The 22,130-nt window shown below is 37.6% G+C and overlaps 1 protein-coding gene across 3 annotated transcripts in view; it reads right to left on the bottom strand.

The window, feature by feature from the left end:
• Positions 1 to 22,130, bottom strand: part of angpt2b (angiopoietin 2b) — a 233,399-nt gene that overhangs the window by 59,107 nt on the left and 152,162 nt on the right. For all 3 annotated transcript variants that reach the window (XM_073034509.1, XM_073034510.1, XM_073034508.1), the window contains exons 7-8: positions 18,135 to 18,236; positions 8,480 to 8,646 (exon numbers count right to left, since the gene is read on the bottom strand). In XM_073034509.1, coding sequence (XP_072890610.1) covers positions 8,480 to 8,646; positions 18,135 to 18,236 — 269 coding nt within the window. The remainder of the gene's footprint in view (positions 1 to 8,479; positions 8,647 to 18,134; positions 18,237 to 22,130) is intronic.

Consider the following 22,130-nt stretch of genomic DNA (forward strand, 5'->3'; position numbering starts at 1 on the left):
CAAAGTGGAGAAACCTAGCACAAAAGCATATGCCCTTGCTTATTCTTTTGAGTTGAATGAAAAGATGATGTTTTTCCCCTCAAGTATGTAGCTTGGATCATCTGCCTAATGTAGCAGTGAGAAATAAACTTAAGTATGGCAGAGATCAGCATAAATGAGGACGCTGTAACTGTGACACTGAATATTATGGAGAAAGTAGTCAAGGCATATTTAAGGTAGTATTTGAAGTCATTGGTGATCAGAGACTTCAAAGAAGACAGAAAAAGATATTTGAATGTTAGCTCTTTATTTAGCTTTCTTTCATGGAAGAAAAGTTAATAAAACATGGATACTCTTTGAATAAATAAGAATTACTCAAACTAATGATATTGAAAATGTCATAGCAGACAAATGTGGGTTGCATTACTTGAGGAAGTTAATATTGCAAAAGCAAAAACAGAACAGAATGAAAATCTCATCAAAAATGAAGACATAAATTTCACAATTTATACTGATATCCAGAAATTAATGCAAAATGATCATGCTCTGGATTAAGCTGATTCTCAACAGTGCTGTGCTAGGGAGAAAGAATCTAACTGCATCATAAGCATAATTTGAAGGAATTTAGTAAACTGCTTGGAATGGTAGAGCATTATTATGCATAGTGTTCTTTCTGCCTTGTGGTGATTGAATTTAGTTCCTTTTTATTCAGTAGTCTACCCCTATAATTTGCAGCACCAATATCTTTGCATCTCCTTTAGCAGCAAGTGACATTGCAAACTCTCCTAGTGAGCATGGCAATTCAGTGCTCATTTGAAACTGTTCTCTGTTTTAAATAGTCAGCCATTTGTCTTAGTAGGTTACTGCTTCCATTAAAATGCCAGAGTGGAAAAATGTACCCAAGTTGTCTTTCCTATCTGCCATATTAATGGAGGTAATAACCCATTTAAAATAATGGATTGCCATTTCCTGGCACAAAAATCTATGAACAATTGGCACTAAAATAACAGTCATTGGATGCAGATAAACTTCTAAATTATTATCAGCATTGTTTTACAGTCAAGGTATTGTGCTAAATCAGTCACCTATCCCTGGATTAGAGACTGAAATTTTTTGAGATTCTTCAAAGTGTGTGAAGCAACATTGAGATTCATATCCATCATAAGATGTAGAATTGTAGAGATGTTATTAAGATCCAATGTGGATTAATTTTAGGGTTATGTAGCCTGTGGATGGAACCATAAAGTCATGGCAAAACAGAAAACCTTACGAAAATATAGAACTGATTTCTGAAAGACAATAGCGTGTCTAAGGTGGGAAATGAACTAAAATAAACGACTGTCAGTTTTGAGGATTTTTTTTGGGATTGAGACCAAGACATCTTGTTGATGATGAACAGAAGGAGATAACACAAACAAGAGAAAATCTGCAAATGCTGGAAATGCAAGCAACACACACAAAATGCTGAAGGAACTCAGCAGGCCAGGCAGCATCTATGGAAAAAGTACAGTCGATGTTTTGGGCTGAAATCCTTTGGCAGACAAAAGAAGCCAGTTAATTGTACATATTTTGTACTTGCAATGATTGCAACATGGTGTCCAAAATACAATTACATTCCTCCCCTAAGGTACAATTCCTCAGCTAGAGGAGCACAAAAAATAAGCAGTTATAAAATTAAAGCAGAGACTTTTTGTTGAAGTAATAATGCAAATTATTTCATTAATTGCAATGGCTCATTTAGAAAACATACTGTGGAAAATGCTATTTCATTAATCCAACACCAATACCATGTTCCAAATACCATGTAAAACATTAGTGGTTTTGTGCACCATTAGTCATCCTTGGAGAGTTCCAGCTTCTGACTGTGAAGCAACTCAACACAGTGACAGATTGAATAACTAGGGCTCCAAACATTTTCACTTTTATTCCATGACAAGATGGTTAGTCTGGTTAATATTTTCAACAAGTGCTTGTGTGCAAAAGACTAATTAAAAGGTCAATAGGGTCATTGGAACTGAGTCAGATAAATAAAGTTGTGGAAAATTTTGTTAGCAAATTAGTTAATGCACAAATTGTCATTGAATTTGTAACAAAGCACTAATGCAGTCCAATAAGTTAAATCTTTAAGCTGTGCCTAATAACTAATCTGGCCAATGTTAGCAAAGACTATCCAAAATGTAAACTCATAATCATTGTCCAGTTAGATAAGGTTGTAAAGAGATCTTTTGGCGCATTGGCTTTCATAAATCAGAGTACTGAGTTTAGGAATTGGGATGTTATGTTGAAGTTGTATAAGACTTTGGTGAGGCCATACTTAGTGTTCAATGCAGTTCTGGTCACCTACCTACAGGAAAGATATCAATAGGACTGAAAGGGCAAAAAATCATTACAAGAATGTTGCTGGAGGACCTGAGTTATAGGGAAATGTTAAATAGGTTAGACTTCATCCCCGAAGAATGAGGGGAGATTTGATAGAGGTATACAGAATTATGAGGGTTATAGGATAGGGTAAATGTAAGCAGGCTTTTCCTCTGGGGTCGAGCGAGACTAGAACTACTGATTATAGTTTGAAAGGTAGAATATTTAAGGGCAGCATGAGGGGCAATTTCTTCACTCAGAGGGCAGTGCTAGTGTGATATGAACTGCCAAAAATGGGGATGCAGATTTGAATGCAACATTTCAGAGAGGTTTAGATAGTTACATGGATGAGGTAGGTATGAGGACAGGTGCAAGTTAACAGGACAAAGCAGAGTAACAGTTTGGCAGGGACGAGATATGCCAAAGGGCCTGTTTCTGTGCTGTGGTGATCAATGACTATAATGATGACTATGATCTTAATAAGAGAAAGGATGACTGAAGGTGACAGAAGATGTTTAGCACTGTGGGTTAAGTATAAATTACCTCTATGTATTAAAATCTGATTCAGTTCGAGCTATATCCACCTGTGTTCCAGCACATAAATACAATCACAAGGAAGGCACGTCTGTCTTTACTTTCTTTGGACTTTAAGGAGGCTAAGCTTGTCACTACACACTCTAACGAGCTTCTACAAGATGTACTGTTGGAAGAGTCCTAACTGTTTGCATCATGGTCTGGTATGGCAATTTGAATGCACAGAAATGTAAGCTGCAGCAAGCAGTGGACTCTGCACAACACATTGCAAGTCCATCCCTCTCCATTGTTGAAAGTATCTACAGGAGGTGCTACCACAAGAAGGCAATGTAAAGCCATTAGGCTTTACAATTCTACCGCCAGGACTTAAGAACTTTTTAAAAGCTATTATTAATGCTTTTTGAGATAGTGATTTAGATGCATATCATATTTTTTTACTGAGTTAAGTATTGTATGTAATTAGTTTTGCTACAACAAGTGTATGGGACATTGGAAAAAAAGTTGAATTTCCCCATGGGGATGAATAAAGTATCTATCTATCTATCTATCTAAACCAAAGATCCTTGTCTAGTGGGGACATGGCACCTTCTCACAGCTACCACTGAGCAGGAGGTACTGAAGTGCCATGCCATCAGGTTCAAGAACAGCAGCTCCCTTCAACTATTTTACATAATCTTAATCATTCAGATTAACACCATCAGGGCAACTTGACCATTTTGCACAGAAGTATCTTTTCTTGTGAAAGTCGAGTTTAATTTATGCTTTTCCTGTGAATGCTGCTGACACTGTATGATGCTCTGTACCTGTGCTGCTGCGGCAAGTAAGTTTTGCATTGCACCTACGCATACACATCCTTGTGCATATAACAATAATCCCGACTTTGGCATCTGGCCATTGTTCGTAAATTTCAATTCTCCAAGAAAACAATATACAGTGTTTTACTATTATTATTTGGAGCATGTAAATGTGCATACCATCATAACATACAAGATAAAACAGAATTCCGAATCTAAACTGGAATGCAAAATGCTGGAAGTAATCAGCTGCTCTGACCATAAACAAAATACATATCTTTATCAAGCTGCTGCAGTGAACTTGTCCACATTGTAATAAAGAGCCTGCACTTAAAACACTTCCTTAAGTTTTCACAGTTCACTTGCAGTTAGGAACATTTTTGTTTTAAACATAAACACAATTGTTTCAGAAGGATGGGTGATTTTGGATGTGTCAGTGCTTAGAGTGGAATGCCAGTGAATGCTGTTCTCATACAGGTGCGCGGCCACACGATAACTGAAATGTTCCCATATACATAGCCGTTGTTGCCGCGCAGATAGAATTATCCTTTATACAACGGTTCTTTAATTTCAGTGCAGTTTCAGGCCATGCAACAATTTCACGCTCAGAGCAATGGTTGGTCCACACAGTTGTAAACAAAAATCAGAGAGAACATTGCCACTGAACATCAAATGTATAACTAATGATTTGAATAGAATGTCATACGGACCACATATAACATCATTAAGCATACACAGTCATAACTGTTATTGGAGATAGTTGAAGTTACTCAATTTTTTTTGCAGGAAATTCCATTCTTTATAATTCATTTCAGCTTGAATCATTTCAGGATTAATTTTCATCAATACAAAATAAATGAGGAAATAAACAACCTTTGACCAGGGCTATAATAACTTCTGTGGCCATGAAACTCTACAATTCTTTGTTTTCCCAAATTAATTAACACTGTGAAACAAGCAGCATTGGATTGGTAGCAGTGGGCTAATAGATCAAGAGGTGGTTTACAACAGTACCTTTCCAGAGCTTGTAATCTGTAACAACAACTTTCCTAGATATTCTCTCTTGGTCCATTCTGAAATTTATTACCTTTAATGGAATGAATTTTAGGAGTGCGTTACAACATGTAGATGCCATTGCACATCCTGTGCCATATCATCTGCATGTTGCCATCCCCACCTGAAACTCATTAGGTGTGGATTATAATCAACTGTTCTAGAAAATGACAGACACTTTCCAGCGAGAAGTCAAATAATCATTATAATCTGAACCTTGTATTGATCATTGGGTTCTTTTCTCTTTCGTCATCATTAATAGGGCACTGGGGCAGGTCATCTGGACCCAAGTAAGCAAAATAACCAAAATATTTTCAACCAATAAGATGTAAGGTTTCAGAAAAGAAACATTGTCAGTCATCAAGGTCAAATGGGACTAAACAAGTTAAAGTCAGACATGTTTAGAAAGGAATAAAGACATAATGGAGAAAATACATTTGAACCAAAATCTGAAATCTCCAAAATTTGCAAAATACTGAAAATAGACACAAAGACAGAAATAGTCTTTGATTGGGCCAGGAAACATGTGGCAAGGTATTAATAATTAAAAATAAAGTGCTGTTTAAGCAGTTAAGTACCAATTTATTTGTGAAATTAATTAAATTTTGATGTTCAAATGTGACAGTGAAGATCAGCACATTGTGCAAACTAAGGTTTTGACTGACGCAAATCTCATGCGTTGCCCGGCATTGTTGGTGATATCCTGTACAAGTTTCTTTTGCCTTTCAACACTCATTGACCTTGAGCTGCAACATACAGTTTGACTTAGAGACTAAGGCGGCTTCTGGTGCTGTACTGGATGGGATCCTGTGAGGCCTGACAGCCACAGAGCATCTCTACGATGCTGATAAGGATCTTAAAGGCTTCGAACCAAACTGAGACCAGAGAGATGAAAACAGTTTCTTCTGCAGACTGCCAAAGTATGTTTCGAAGAACACTGTAGGTGATGTTACAATTTGAGTTTTTGTTAGTTTAATAGGCTTCAGAGTGCTCTCTTCTTATATCTGAGGTGGCATTATACCCTCTCAAACAAAAAATCATTTAAGTCTTACTTATTGTACAATATTGATACAGCACTGAGCAGTTGCTGCCTTGAGATACTGTTATTTTTATATTATCAGGTATAAGGAAAGCAATAATCTCAATAATTGGATTTCAGTGACTGGAGAAATGCATATTGGTTGCATATTAAATGAACAATGGTCACAGATATTTTGCACAGAGTATACTTCTACTGGTTTATGGTGCTAAATCAATTAATTTAGTCAACTATCAACCCAAAAATTCTGTCTGATGATCAATTATTATTAGCATCCAGGGAACTATGGAAAGTGTAAAAATCCATTAGGTTCGCTCACGTCCTTCATGCAAAATAATCTACTGTCCCTACTCAATTCAGTCTATTTCTGGCTTCCAACCTGCAGCAACATGATTGACTCTTAATATTCTCTGAAACGGCTAAACAAGCAATCAGTTCAGGAGGTGTAATACATCCCAGTCTAGCTAGTTATGGTCATATCATATGTATGAAGTATAGAGTCATAGAGCACAGAAACAGACCAGTTAGTCTATCTAGTCCATGCTGGCCTGGTCTTCAGCCTAGTCCTACCCTGCTGCACCCAGGTAATAGCCTTCCATACTAACTCTATCCATGTACCTATCCAAACTCCTCTGAAATCTGGCAATTGAACCCACATCTACCACTTCCACGGGCAGCTCACTCCACACTCGTGCTACCTGTGATGAGAGGCCAAGGTGAGGATGGCAAGGACCCAAGTGCAGGAGTATCCGAGACTAGAATTAAGACACGATTTTGCGATTCAGATGAGAACAGGGTTCTTGATTATACGCTGGACAGGAGCCTAAACGAGAGAGTAATCCAAAAACGCTAATGCAGACTGAATTCAGGTGAGCTGACGATTGAGCACCGAGCCCAAAGTTCGGGTGCTCTTTAAATATTAGAATCCTGATGCCAAAACCTGGCTGCCAATTAGCGGAGAGGTCCCGAGTCTTTAAAGGGGCATCAGCAGCTAGCCATAACCACCGAGAAATGGAGCGTCTAAACCCTGGAAGCTGGCGCATACCATAAACTACTCTCTGAGTGAAGAAGTTCCTATTCATATTCTCTTTAAGTATTTCACCATTTACCCTAAACCTATATTCAAGTCGTACCCAATCTGAAGGGAAAAACATTGCAAACATTCACCATGTCTATGCCCTACATAATTTCATATTCCTAATATACCTATTGTATTTCTATATCTAATAAAATAAATATTCAACAAAATCAGCAACTGGACACAGCATAAGTCAGAATCTTAATCCTCAGCAAAACTGTATCCTGTTTTGTCCAATTTAACAACAAATAAATATATTTTAAGCAACTATTATTAATAGTATGGAAATTTACAGTTAGTTGTTCACACCTTGAGTAATACAGCTTTATCTGCGGATTCCGCATGCACGGATTCAACCAACCGCAGATCGGGAAAACCCGGAAGTTCTCTCTCCAGCGCTCGTTGTTTGAGCACGTACAGACTATTTTTTCTTGATGTTATTCCCTAAACAATACAGCGTAACAACTATTTACATAGCATTTACATTGTATTAGGTATTATAAGTAATCTAGAAATGACTTAAAAGTGCAAAAAAGCTGGATGAACTCAGCAGGTCGGGCAGCATCCCTTCGACTCGAAACATTGACTGCTTCTTTCAACGGATGCTGCCCGACCTGCTGAGTTCATCCAGCTTTTTTGTATGTCTTGATTTGACCACAGCATCTGCAGTGTACTTTGTGTTTACTTAAAAGTGCAGGCAGTCCCCGGGTTAAAAACGAGTTCCGTTCCCGAGTTCGTCTTTAAGTTGGATTTGAAGTCGGAATAGATACATCCAGTATTATTTAGTGTCAGTTAGTCAAACGTTTTTCTTAGTATATAGCACATATTTTACCTTTCTATGCATATAAAACACTTAAGAAACATATGTATTTCAATAATTAAACCACTGCTTTGCTTAGTAATAATTGTAGCTTTCCTCGGGGCGGGGCCTTCACATGATTTATTAAAATTGTTCTGATCGTTGACTGGCGTAGCCTAACGCTTTTCCAATGACCGATGGTGTTTCACCTTTCCAATCGCTTTATTACTTCTACCTTATTTTCAATCGTGATTATTTTCATGAACAGAAACACCATGGATTCAGAGCTGCACCGCCAAGTCCTAATGCACACCACACTGTTCCGCTGGGTGCTAAAAACCACCGCACTGAAACAGGTTAAATAAGGGACTTGAGCATCCACGTTTTTTTGTATCCACGGTGGGGGGGTCTCGGACCCAGTCCCCCGCGGATAAGGATGGCCGACTGTACCAAGGTTTGTACATTCCTTACATAGTTACAGTGTCTATTCTTATGTATATTAGTGACACCTTGGTAAACAATAGTTCCAGGAATTAATACCAGATTCACTGTCAAAAAAAATGTTGCCCTTGAGAGATAACTTTGATTTATCTTATTCAGGGAGTTTATTGTGAATATCCTATGAAAACTACAAATTAAAATATTCCTGATTTTCCTGAGATGCGTCATTTCCAGGTGGAATTGATGGCATTTCCTGTGGTAAGTAACAGAAAATGCCAGGGAAACATTCAACTTTCAAACTTCCTGGCAGCCTTTCTTCTATCACTAACAACCAGTCCCAGATCCTAGACTTTTTGTGATGTCCATTTGCAAGTCAACAAGTAAATCTCTCAAATTATACTTACCGATACTTCTGCTCCTCACTTTCCAACAGGAAGTAGTCAAAGGCAGCGTATGCTTCATTTCCATTCCAGTCCTTCAGCTGAATGCGTAGAACTTGAGGTGATTGGCTGGTGAGCAGATGAATATATTCATTTCCTAGCCAATACTCTCCATGGGGGTTACCAAATCCCTAATTAGACAACAGGGGCAAGCAATCATTCAATGACCATGATTCACAAACAAAACATCCTCAGTGAAAACCTTTTGTTCCACTTTTTGCAATTTGTAGTGTTTATAATTTAATGTCCTTGACTGTATTGCTGTTGCAGAGTAATAAATTTCACATCAGTGATAGTAAAGCTGGTTCTGATACTGATAAATGTTTAAGTGCATTGGCTAGTTAACTTTGAAAATATAACAGCCTTGGGTACAATTAAGTTAATAGATAGGTAATCCAAATTAAATTAAAGTCCTAAATTAATAACCAAGTTCCACCAGGGCACAATGAAATTTTATTAAAAGAGTAACTTGGCTTGATGACCAAAAACCTACCACTGTTGTAAAAAAAAACCCAGTCTTTTGAAAAGAGGTTATAAGCGTTTTTTTTCTCGACTCTCTGTACCACACTTCAGTCCATTTGGTGGCGGTAATGCACCTTTAAGTTGGACTGCCAACCGCCATTAAGAGTCAAAAGATGAAGGAATTCAGCTTTGTTCACAAATGAAGTACAGGGGAGGAAATTTACCATCCTTACCTAGTTTAGCTTATATTGATTCCAGACCAATGTCAATCTACTTAAAGTTGTTTTTTGAAATAGTTTGGCAATCTACCATGGTCTATGTTCATCAGGAATTGACTATAAATGCAGGCTTTGAAAAATGAATTTAACCAAGTAAACACGAGGAAATCTGCAGATGCTGGAAATCTAAACAACACACACAAAATGATGGTAGAACACAGCAGGCCAGGCAGCATCTATAAGAAGCACTGTCGACGTTTCGGGCCGAGACCTGATGAAGGGTCTCGGCCCGAAACCACGACAGTGCTTAACCAAGTAATCTCAGGCTTATAGATCATATCCCTGCAAGATGAAGTATAAAATAGGAGATAACTGACACTCTGAGCAGAAAGAATGTGACTGAAAGAAGACATTACAGGTGTACAGGGAAAATGGGATTAATGTAATACCTCCTCTGCAAGCCAGCATGGACCTAAGGGCCAAATGGCCTCCTTTTGTATTATTTTAATTACGACCAGTAGTAACTGATAAAAACTTTCTGCAGCTTCGTTAAAAAATAATTGCCTAATGGGTTGTCCTGCAGGAACCCTAGCAACTAATCACAGGAAAAGCAGAAAAGTATCAGTTTTTGGAAAAATGACTTCAAGCATGAGTAGTATAATGCATTTAAATACAATTACACCAAAGTCCAAAGGTTATCACCAATAAAAAGCACACTGCTGAACAGGAATGACATTTGACAGAGAATGTTCTATCTTTGCACAGTCAGATATAGTGCAAATTATTTTACAATTTACAGCATGCAGAGTCCAATAATTATACTTTAGGTATTTCTGTATATCATCTATGGGTTTATTAACCAAGACAAAATTATTCTTTCAAAAATAAAAATGCTGCAGGGCTAGAACTTTGAAATTGTATTGAAAACACTGGAAATGCTCAGTAGGTCAGGCAATCAACCTTCGGTGCAAGCACATCGTTTATTTGCTACTTCAAGTAATATGTCTTACCCCAGAAGCAATCATTTTATTTCATATAATTTCTGTGCCAAATGAATAAAATCGTCTAATGTGCTTCCATTACTTTTGAATGATTGTAGGTTTGTTTTGTCATATCTTCAAAGAACCAAAGGAAATTGTCTAAAAACATTTTGTTGAGGAACCCCGCAATTGACAATCATTTACTGCATCAACCTTAGCAGTTCAAGTCTTGGTCATAGTTGACATAATATTGAACAGATAACTGCGATGATACTCCTCTGATTTTTTTATGGTTGAAATTCTTATTTGGAAAGAATATGAAATACTCAGTAAAAGCTTTTCAGATTTAGCAAAATGCAGTGATGTAACTAAAAGTGTTGCTGCCTCACTATTCCAGGGATCCAATTTCAATCCTGACCTCTGGTGGTGTCTGTGTGACTTCGCCTGTTCTCCTTGTGACTGCATGGGTTTCCTTTAGTTTTATACTATTTCCTCTCCTATCTCAAAGATTTGTGGGTTGTACTGCTAATTGGCTACTGTAATTCACCTCCAGTGCTTGACAGAATCTGAAGCAAGCTGAAGAGAACATGGGGACAATAATATAAGATCATATTCAAGCCCTGCATGAAACGCCAACTGCTGCCGGGAGGTGAAGAGAAAGGAGAGCTGATGTCTTGGAGTCAAGAAGCAGAGGCTGAGAACATCAGGAGCGGGAAGAAGAGGAACACTATCACTGGGGGAGCAGGTGGACATGTTGAGAAGATTGGGGTAAGGATTGTCCCTTGCTCAACACCCATAGTGTAGTTTCTCAGTGGAATGGGACACAAGGAACTCCTTGCAAAGTAAAATTTTTCATTATAAATCATGACTTTTATCGTACAACTCAATAAACAGCTGGAAGAAGCCAGACGCACATAAAATCACCTCACATTCAATAAAATTGTTTTAAAGAACACTCATTCTTAGTAGTTTTTTACTTGCATATTTTGTCTTCTTATGCACATTGGTTGTTTGCCAATCTATGACTATGTATAGTTTTTCATTAAATTCTGTTGTTTTTCTTTATTTCCTGTAAATATCTGCATGAAAATTAATCTCAAGGTAGTATATGGTAACCATTATACATACTTAATATGTTAATAAATTTACTTCGAACTTTGAACATGCTATCGTGAAGTACTAACTTCACTGAGAGAATAAAACCCTACTCCAGTAATTCTAATTACTTGCTGCAACATCCCTGCATTTCCAGATGAGTGACATCTCACTTAAAGAACTCAGACTGCCATATAACATCCATTTTTTCACTGAAAATCTCCACTCTACAAGTGTCAATAACAATGTGCAGATCACCCTGCTGTGACTTGTGAAGGCAGAAGGTTTCTATCAGCATTGCTTCAGAATTTGCCAATGAAGAAAAAATAATTTATACAATCTTGAGTACTTGCAAGTTCTTTTTTTTTCCTTTTGTTCAATTATCATAAAAGCCTGCCATGCATTCCTAAAGAGTGTGAGACGCATTAATATGAAATACACAATGTACTACTATCAGCATGTGCGTATAGACAAAATGACCAAACATACCATTACTTTACTGTGACCCTGTGGGGGCAAGACTACCCTTCTGAATCAGAATCAGAGTCAAGTTTAACACCAGCAGCTTATATCGTGATATTTGTTGACTTTCTTCCTGCAGTACAATGCAATACAACTAACAGGGGAAAAAAACTGAATTACAGTAAGTATATACTGTATGTAAAATATTTAAATTAAACAAGTAGTGCAAAAATAGAAATAAAAAAGTGGTGAGGTAGTGCTCATGGGTTCATTGTCCATTCAGATATCTGATGGCAGAGGATAAGAAGCTGTTCCTGAATCATTGAGTGTCAGCCTTCAGGCTTCTGTCCCTTCTACCTGATGGTAGCAAAAAGAACCCTTGAAGTTATTTGCTACTTTTCTTGTACTTAGGGTACAGTAGTATCTAGAATACAGTCACAGTTCATTTATAGGCAAACTGTGCTGGCAAGACGCACTAAGCCAAAATGACGTTCAAATGGCATAGACTGATTTTCACGTTTAGGGTTAAAAGATGACCTTGACACCTAGAGAACTTGGAAATGTTACAAGCCCAATCAGTACCTATGAAGACAACAAACAATGCTATACAATTGTAAGAATCAAAATTTGAAAAAAACTACAATGAAGAATAAATATATAAAAATGAACATAATGAAGAAAAACACACGAGTGAGGAATTAACGTGATCTATTTTTGCCCTTGTATATCGTGAGACATTTTCTTCAAGTTTTTTGTTATAAGTTCCTGTAAATGATGCCCATTGGTATACTTTACAATTCTGATGAAGACTCTGGACTTGAAATCCTTCTGTTGCAAGTTGCTGGCCATTTTGGATTTGGGGTAAACCATTTGGCCTTTAAAGTGTTCTTTGCCATTTAATAAGATCATGGCTGATCCTTGTCCTCAGCACTCCTTTCCTTTCCTTCACACCTAAAAGTCAATTGACTTCTGTCTCAAATATGTTTTGTGATTGAGCTTCCACCGATATGCTGGGTAGAGAATACCAAAAACTTCCCATCCACCCCATGAGGAAATCCCTTCTCATGCCTATCTGAAATGGCCAAACCTTGACTTTGAGCCAGTGATCCAAGTTCTGGAAAGCACAGCAAGGGAAAACATTATTCCTACATCTACCATATGTAGTCTATAGAATTCTGCATGTTTCAAAAAGGTCATTCATTCTTCTAAACTCAAGAGAGTAAAAACCTAATTAGTTTAATATCTCACATTTACTAAATCCACCATTCCAGGGACTATTATGTTTTCAAGCACTTCCTCGACCACAAGTGTATCCTTCCTTAGAAACATAGAACAGATGAGTCCACAATTGATGAAGCAGTCCCACCAATTCTCTGTACTTGGAGTAGGACAACCCTACTCTCCTACCCCAGTTTTTTTTTACATACAAGATAATTTAGTAACATCTTATCAATTACAGCGTGATCTTAATGGAATCATTTGTCAGATACAAAGTACAGAAGTAAACAAGGCCATGCAACCTTTTGAAGTTCTATTGAATCATCTGCTGTTACCTTCCTTCGTAACTATATAAAAATGTGAAATATTTTGAGTTCAGGGAAGACTCTAGTGAGTGCGTGGAATGGGCTGCCAGCAATGGTGGTGGAGGCGGATACGATAGGGTCTTTTAAGAGACTTTTGGATAGGTGCATGGAGGTTAGAAAAATAGAGGGCTGGTAATTTCTAAGGTAGGGACATGTTTGGCACAACTTTGTGGGCTGAAGGGCCTGTATTGTGCTGTAGGTTTTCTATGCTTCTACTCTACTGTGAAAAAATTAAAAAATCTTTTAAAAGCTTAGCTTTATTTGTCGCATGTACTTTGAAACATATATTTACGTCAATGACCAACACGGTCCAAGGATGTGCTGGGGGCAGCCTGCAAGTTACATATGTCTCCAGTGGCAAGACAGCATACTCACAACTTGCTTGCCCTAAGCCGTACATCTTTGGAATGTGGGACAAAACCAGAGCACCTGGAGGAAATGCACACAGTCATGAGGGGAATGTACAAATTCCTTTCAGGTAGTGGCAGAATTGACGCCGGGTTGCTGACTCTGTGAAGCATTACACAAACCATTACACTACCGTGCCACCTAGAATCTCCTAGAGAATGTGTATTTGTCATGATCAACCAGGCTCCTCCTGTGTTGGGTTGGAGAAGCCACTCAAACATTGAACTAACTTAGCAGATTCTGGATTTCATTGTTCATCCAGGGCTTCTGACTGGTGAAATTCCTGAATGATTTCGTGGGGACACACTCATCTACAGCTGCTTTAATGAAGTCTTTGATGACCTCATTTGGCAATTTTTCATATATATTATGAATAAAGTTTAATTTTGAAATAAATAAATGTTTGCTGTGATGAATAATGTATCATCCAACATTGATATCTCACCAATGACTAAATTCAGCAATCACAATAGTGACCTACTTTATAAGTGGACCAAAGCTGTCCTGAGGTCTGGACAGGGTGGTGCAAGAGAAGCAACTTACTACTGACTAGACACACAAGATGCTGGTGGAACACAGCAGGCCAGGCAGCATCTATAAGGAGAAGCACAGTCTACGTTTTGGGCCGAGACCCTTCGTTAGGATGCTGCCTGGCTTGCTGTGTTCCACCAGCATTTTGTGCGTGTGGTTTGAATTGCCAGCATCTGCAGATTTCCTCGTGTTTACTACTGACTTGGCCCTACTTCAGAGTGGCTTCAAGGATAGATTCTATCATTTGGTTGTGATTTCTGAACATCTAGATTTTGGCTTATTTTATTCTAAAGTATTGCATCTCAAGAATGCAGCCATGACATGTCAGTCATCACTAAGCTCCTTTCCTGGAGTTGAATTTAACCCTTGTGACTTGGGCAAGAACACCGCCAAGGAACCAAACTGTCGCCTGAGAATGTTTGGCAATTTTTCGACATTGTGGAAACCAGTGCTATGGAAAAGGCAAAATTGGTACCCAATGCACCAATTGGTGTGAAAAAGATCAATGAGTTAAATAAAACTTCATATCCTTCTACGTTTCTGGTTTGTGGCCCAGTGCCAATTAATGGAAACAGTTTTGGTAAATTTCAGAAAAACCTTTTTGGCTCAAACTAATTATTTCATCACTGAATTTTCTAAACAATGTATTTTAAAATATTCAGGCAAGGAAGTTTTAACATTTTAAAGTTTTCAAGCAAGAATATTTTCTTCCAGCTCTTTTCATACCTTGAGTTCATAAGGTTCACAATGCTTTACAGTACCATCAACCCGGGTTCAACTCCCACTGCTGTCTGTAAAGAGTTTGTACTTCCTCTTAGTGGTTTCTTCTGGGCACTCTGGTTTCCTCCAACAGTACAAAGATGTACCAGTTGGTAGGTTAATTGATCATTGTAAATTGTCCCGTGATTAGGCTAGGATTAAATCGGGGCTGCTGGGCAGCATGGCTTGAAGGGATGGAAGGGCCTAGTTCATGACCTATTTCAATAAATAATTAAATAAATTGAATCTCAAGAACTCTTCCATTACACCTACTCTGGCATTCAAATAAAAAAAGTCACTGTCCTTAAAAATAAAAAATGGAAAATGCTGAAAACTTTTAGCTCATCGGGCAGCATCTGTGAAAGGAAAAGTGAGGAAATATTTCAGGGCTGATACTTTTCTGCAGAACTGAATCAACTTGGGCCAGAAACAGTCTTTCTCTTTTCAGAAATGCTGCCTGACCTGCTGAGTGTTTCCAATCACACAATTCCTGTTTCAGATTTCCAGCATCCGAATACTGTTCTGTTCATAACATTTGCAATTGTGCTCGTAATCAGCAGTAGATGCACAGGTGCAAACTCTGCCTGCCTTCTGTATCAACACTGCATTGAATTCAGCACTCTATGCACAATGTCCACCAGATCACAAATCCATCATGAGCACTAGCCTCCCCACCATCAACGGCTTCTTCAAAAGGTGATGCATCAAAAGGTAGCATCCATTAAGAACCCCATCACCCAGAACATGCTCTCTTCTCATTACTATAATCAGAGAGGAGGTACAAGAGCATGAAGGTACACACTCAATGTTCTAGAAACAGTTTCCTCCCCTCTGCCATCAGATTTCATAGAGGACAATGAATCAACCCATGAAATATTTTTGCTCTCTTTTTGCACTTTATTTTTATATTTTATATATATGTATTTCTTATTGCAATTTATAGTACTGTTTATGTATTGCACACAAAAACAGTTTTTTTAATTAAACAAAATATACTTCATTCAAAAATAAAATTATATACAATAACCATTCAAAGACTTTCAATTCTTTACAGTTGGTACCATTACTGTCTTTACATTTTCAAAGTTCAAAAGTTTTGCCACCCACGTGGCACTTTGTTCTTTCATATTTACATTCAGGGGGTATACCCCCAACACCCCTACCCCTCAACTCCCATGGGAGAAGGACCCTAGACTGTGGTCCTTCCCCACCGGGCCCTTGTGGTGGCTGCACCGAGTCTGAGTGCGTCCCTCAGCACGTATTCCTGCAGCCGAGAATGTGCCAGTCAGCAGCATTCCCCCATGGACATCTCCGTGTGCTGGTAGACCATCAAGTTTCGGGCCGACCAAAGAGCGTCTTTGACTGAGTTGATGATCTGCCAGCAGCACCGGATGTTGGCACACAAAAATAGTTATGACACATGTCAGTGATTTTGAACTTGATTCTGAAATTCTTACCGAGCAGGTCACTTCATCTTAATTAATTTGTTCAGAACACCACCTTTCCCTCATAGGTGCATCAAGTTTTTTTTGGATTTATGCTATCATTAACAGTGCATTCAGTGAATAAAGGAAGCCTGCACATTGGTCGCCAATGAATGCTGGAACAATGGTGCCACATCTATAAAGATATGTGGGTTGACTGTGAGGTATTCAGATCTGGGTCAATTTCTCATACTTCCTTACTTTCCCCATTATAATCTTCCTGACATCACCACTCTCCAAGTAGTTCTGTGCTTTTTAAGAATGTTTGCCAACAGCGATTCTTCTTTGTGCAATGAACATATAACCCTAAAGGTTCACTGCAAGTCATTTCAATGTTGGAGAATCCTGTGATCAATAATAGCAGCACATCAAACTTGGCCATTGAACTGCTAAATGTTCACTTGCCCAGCCTTTCAGCTTTTTTAGAAGCATGACATTCCTGCATGTATAGAAATCATTTGTTTGTGCCTGACTCTACTTTGTATATTTTATATTATTTCATTTGGAGGTACAGTGTGGAATAGTTCCTTCTGTTCCACTGAGCCGCACTGCCAGCAACTCACTGATTTAACCCTAGCCTGATCAGAGGAATACTGTATTTACAATGAATAACTAATTAACCTACTAACCAGTATGTCCTCGGCTGTGGGAGGAAACTGGACCACCCAGAGGAAATCCTCCGCGCTGAGGACGTACAAATTCCTTATACAGGATGCCGGGATTGAACGCTGAACTCTGATGCCCAAGTGGGTAATAGTTGTCTTTCTGGATAATTTCTTTCTATGTCCTCGGTTTCAAGCTTATTTGCATCTTTGAATAGCCCACAATTTGTGCTCACTTGTTGCTGACATTTCTTAAACCTTATATTTTGAAATGTTCACGTGAAGAAATTACCATGCAGATAATTAAAATTATTTTAAGAGTACTAATTATAGAGTCATTAAAATTTCACAGAGACCACATACAACTAGGTTTGAGATGTCTTTAGTATTTTAAGAGAGACTACAAGTAGTTTGTCTGTGCAGGTGATTCTCTCCATGGTAAAGCAAAACCTGCAGAGATGAGTTGAATTGTTGAAAGCAATTTGTGATTTCTAAATTCACATCTGCATCCTAAAGCTGATGTTCCGTTAACTGATAAAAGCAGCAAAAGTCAATATTTTCTGAACTATCACTACTGTTAAATCAAAGCTAATATTCTTACTTTTCCTCTGGCAGTCTCTGGCTACTGTTGATGAAACAGGTATTCAGTTTCATTCCACAATTTCAAATCTGTCAAAAATATTGCAGCTTTAATTTTCCTTCATCAGCATTACGATGCAGATGTGAATTTAGAATTCAACAATGCAACTCATCTCTGTCTGCGAAGAGTAAGAATTTCAGGTTGTATAATGTTTACATTCTCTGATATTAATTGGAACCATTGAACCATATCACATACCTTCTGCTAGTCAGTTCTGTATTCACCTTCTTTTTTCACCTTATATATTTCAGCTTTGGCTTCAAGCAATAGGATGCCTGAGCAACTTATTTTCATTTCAATTTAAGTGATGGTTTCTAATACAAATCACACTTTGTGATAATCACTTATTACTTTCAGTCTGATATTTTTGCTAATCAACATAAAGCATTTCTCACCAATTTGTATTCCTTCCAGTCACGGTGGAATTCAACATTCCCATTTTCACGATGCTGGAAGACTGTCCATCCTCCTCCGTTTGTCTCCATGTCACAGAACACCTACCGGGAAGGAAAATGAAGGTAGCGATTCAAAATTATTTTTGCTAACATTTTAAAACAGAACATTCCATTGTTCTTAATGCACCTCATCATCAATATCTTTGCAATTTATTCCCATCAGTTCTGACAAAACTTCCAAGCAATCATTCAGCAACTTTGATGTGTTTCATAGTAAAATTGCTTGGTTTCTACTCTTCTATATTGAATGACTTTCAAAAAGTGGAATATAATAAGGAAATTATTGGGCTGTGAAGATAATTCAATAGCAATGGGAATAGGCAGTACTTCATTTAATTTTTGTTCACTTTTCAACCATAATTATTGTTAAATGAATTTCAAAAAGATAAACACATTACATAACTGAAGAACTGCAACTATAAAAGCATCCTTATTAATAGCCTCAAAATATAATAGCAGATGAAGTTAGAGATTGTGGTTTCAGGTGACATTTTACTTGGTACATAGTTTTGAAGGTGTTTTAGCAATTAGCTTTAGTTCTCACATGTACATTGAAACATACTGTGAAATGTGTCATTTGTATTAATGATAAACATATTCTGAGGATGTACTGGAGTCAGCCCACAAGTGTCACCATGTTTCTGGCACTAACATAGCATGCCCGCGACTTATGAACCCTAACCCATTTGTCTTTGGAAGGTGGGAGGAATCCGGGTCACCCGGAGGAAACATACATACGGTCACAGGGAAAATGTACAAACTAATTGCAGACAACGGCAAGTATTGATCCTTAATCAGTAATCAATGGCCATAAAGTGTTGTGCTAACTGCTACACTATTCTTTTGTTAGTCAATCTCCATTTCAATCATTGATTGAGTTAATTATTTGGTAAAACAACGTGGAAGATGTGCTATCATCAAAAATTTTGCCAGTTAGTTCTCATTGTTACCCCACTGACTTTGGAGAGTGGAGCATAGCATCTGACTTGAATCTTCTGTGCAGGATTTAGGAACTGCTGGATAGTCAGAGCAATGTCTTTCAAATAAAATGCTAAAAAGTTACATTATTGCATGATGTAATGAAAGGGTGGGATCGTTCAAACCAGTATTTTGTGGATATTTATCCCTCAGTAGACTGATCACTCAGTAAATCTTGATTAGATTCCCTTTTATGGAGTACAAATAGTACAATCTACTTATTGATTATTGCCCCTATTTTATAACAATAATTACTCTTCTGAAAAGAATTTGGTTGTCCCCAAATCATGGAGCTGCCGTATATTTACTTGTTCACAGGATGTGGATGTCACGAGCAAGATTAGAATTTACTGGCCACTCCTAATTTTCACAGAGTTGCTTGTGATGACCTTGTGGAGGACAGTTAAAAGATAATCACATTGGGGAGGAGGGGTAATTTAGAGTTATATACGGACCAGACTAGGTAAGGACATTTGGCTTCCTTCCTGAGTCGAAATTAAAGCTAAGTACTTCTTTGTGTGCGTGGAAGGTTTTGAAGTATTTTGGTAGAATGTAGTGTTGATGCACTGTCAATGTAACACCAGCAGAACAGAATGAAATGGGAGATTATATACAGCCCTACTTCCCTCTTGTGTTCCTATTCTTAGTAAGTGGAGGTACCTAAATTGCACTACAGCTCTCTCTTCTGCCAATTAATAGACATTGAATATGACAGAGTTATGATAGAAAGATCATTAATGTTCACTTGTAAATCTGCTACACAGTGCAAATTGGGTTAACAGAATTACAGCACTTCTGCATTTCAACAGTTTTCATTGGAGGAGCAATATGGAATATTACATAATTATGCATAAATTATTTGAGAACTTTCACAGTATTGAAAAAAGTTTGAAAGATTAACTTGTTTTTTTAACTTACAAAATGTTTTGGAAACTCGTAGTCAGTGTTTATTGGATAGCGGACAGAATTTTAAATATTCTTTTGTTTCATACATATTATTTGACCTTAGGTTAAAGCATTGATTATTCAATTTATTAACTAGACATTTAATAAGCTGTCAAGTTATTAGCAATGGGAGGCACTCTAGCACCACTTGTACTTATTTTATGCACAGTGTGATACAGCTTTTTATGACGAGGATAATTGTGAAATCAATTTAATTGAATTCCATTCAATGAACTTAAATAAATAATCTGTATGCTCTTATGCTCTGCCTGTAGATGAGGTTCAGTTTAGTTTTTTTTATATTTTAGCAGAGATGGTTTCTAAGTTTAAAGAGGCAAATCAGAATCTGCCTGAAGGGATGTATAGGGCAAAACTATACAGTTCACCATATTGTGAGACAGAAGAACTGAAAATGCAAATATTTGATTAATTTGTGCTAATGATTATCCGAAGTTCAATGGCATCATCGGTTATTGCAATAAATCATACAAGTTTTCAAATATCAATCAATGTAATTTAGCTGATGTCAAGAGAGACACTATCATGTAGGCCTTCCACATCCTAAGCTAAAGTGGAAAGATTTAACAAGGCCTACTCATCATCTAGCCCAATGCAGGAGTTAACATATTAATATTAAACTCAGCAGATGAGACAAATTGACCACAAAAATTCCCTACCATCAAGTTAAATCCCAAGCATCCAGTCATCTAAATCCAATCCGAGGCAGGAAGTAAATGAAAGGCATGAGACCCATTGTTCCTCAGGCAACAAGAGGTATGTGGTTGGGGCGATGAGGGTGACTCATGATTGGAAGTTTTTGGCAAGATTCACGAAGGGATGTTTATTGCACACATAAAAATCAGCATGACATGCAATTTCTAGGCAATTTATCTTGCTTGAGTGGTTAGCAAAGCTGACTCAGTTCTATTCCATTCATACAGAAACTCTTCAGCTGAATTCACATATAGACCTGGGTTAAATTTACAGCTGGATTCCAGTTATGTTATTAGGGCCCAGCGTGTGTATGAAAACTAATGATTTTCAGAAGAGAACATATATCCTTATAGAATCTAGCTAACCCAGTATAGTGTGGGAATGGGGAACATTCTAGCAGTTCAACAGAATAGAGTCCCATGCAATAGCAATGGTCAAACAGTGCACCAAAATGTTTAGAAGCCCATGTAAGGAATGAATAGTAAGATGAGGTTTCGTAGAGGATCTTCACATCAAGAATTAGTAAAGAAGGAGGGAAAACTAGTGGATTTTTTACAATGACATGAAGATATAAATGTAACTGTGTGAGATTTGGGGCCATTCTAAACCAATGCAAAATTGAATTGAACCTAAGCCAATTCAACTCATAAAAATATGCCTTCTCTTCAATGTTAAATGGGTCAGAAGATTTAATAATCTGCTGAATGCTAAATAAATTTAGCTTTGGTAAGTTAAAGTAAGCCTTTGAATGTAAAATCTACAACAATTTAGCAAGGTAAGTCATTAGAAATATAGCTTGAAAGCTCTCACTTTGCTTTGAAAGCTAGATCATTCTATAATTAGAATGGGTCTGTGCAGTTTAGATTCATAATTAATGATACTTGCTGCATGTACCAATAAATAATGGAGAATTACCGAGTTGTAGAGCACAGTTTGCCCCATCATGTTCATGCTGACCATTTTGTTTATCCATATTAATCACATTTACCCACATTTGATCGACAGTCTTTTATGCCATGAAAATTCTAGAGCTGGTCTATATGTTTCTCACTTTGAGAAATTATAAACTTTATGTATGCATATATCTATACAAGCCTTACAAATGCAAGATTGATACTGGCAAATAACTGTACTGTTGCGCCTAAGCGTTTCAGTTTAGAGGCAGGGTCTGAAATGCTGTATCCTCAGCATGGGCCTGACACCGACGTCTTACATACTGCAGAGTCTGAACTCGAATCAACATGAAGACCACCCAGGCAGAGCTTGGACTGAAGCTGGCATGAGCCTCAAAAGCACGGC

The sequence above is a fragment of the Hemitrygon akajei genome, chromosome 32, assembly GCF_048418815.1.
Source record: "Hemitrygon akajei chromosome 32, sHemAka1.3, whole genome shotgun sequence".
Taxonomy (NCBI): Eukaryota; Metazoa; Chordata; class Chondrichthyes; order Myliobatiformes; family Dasyatidae; genus Hemitrygon; species Hemitrygon akajei.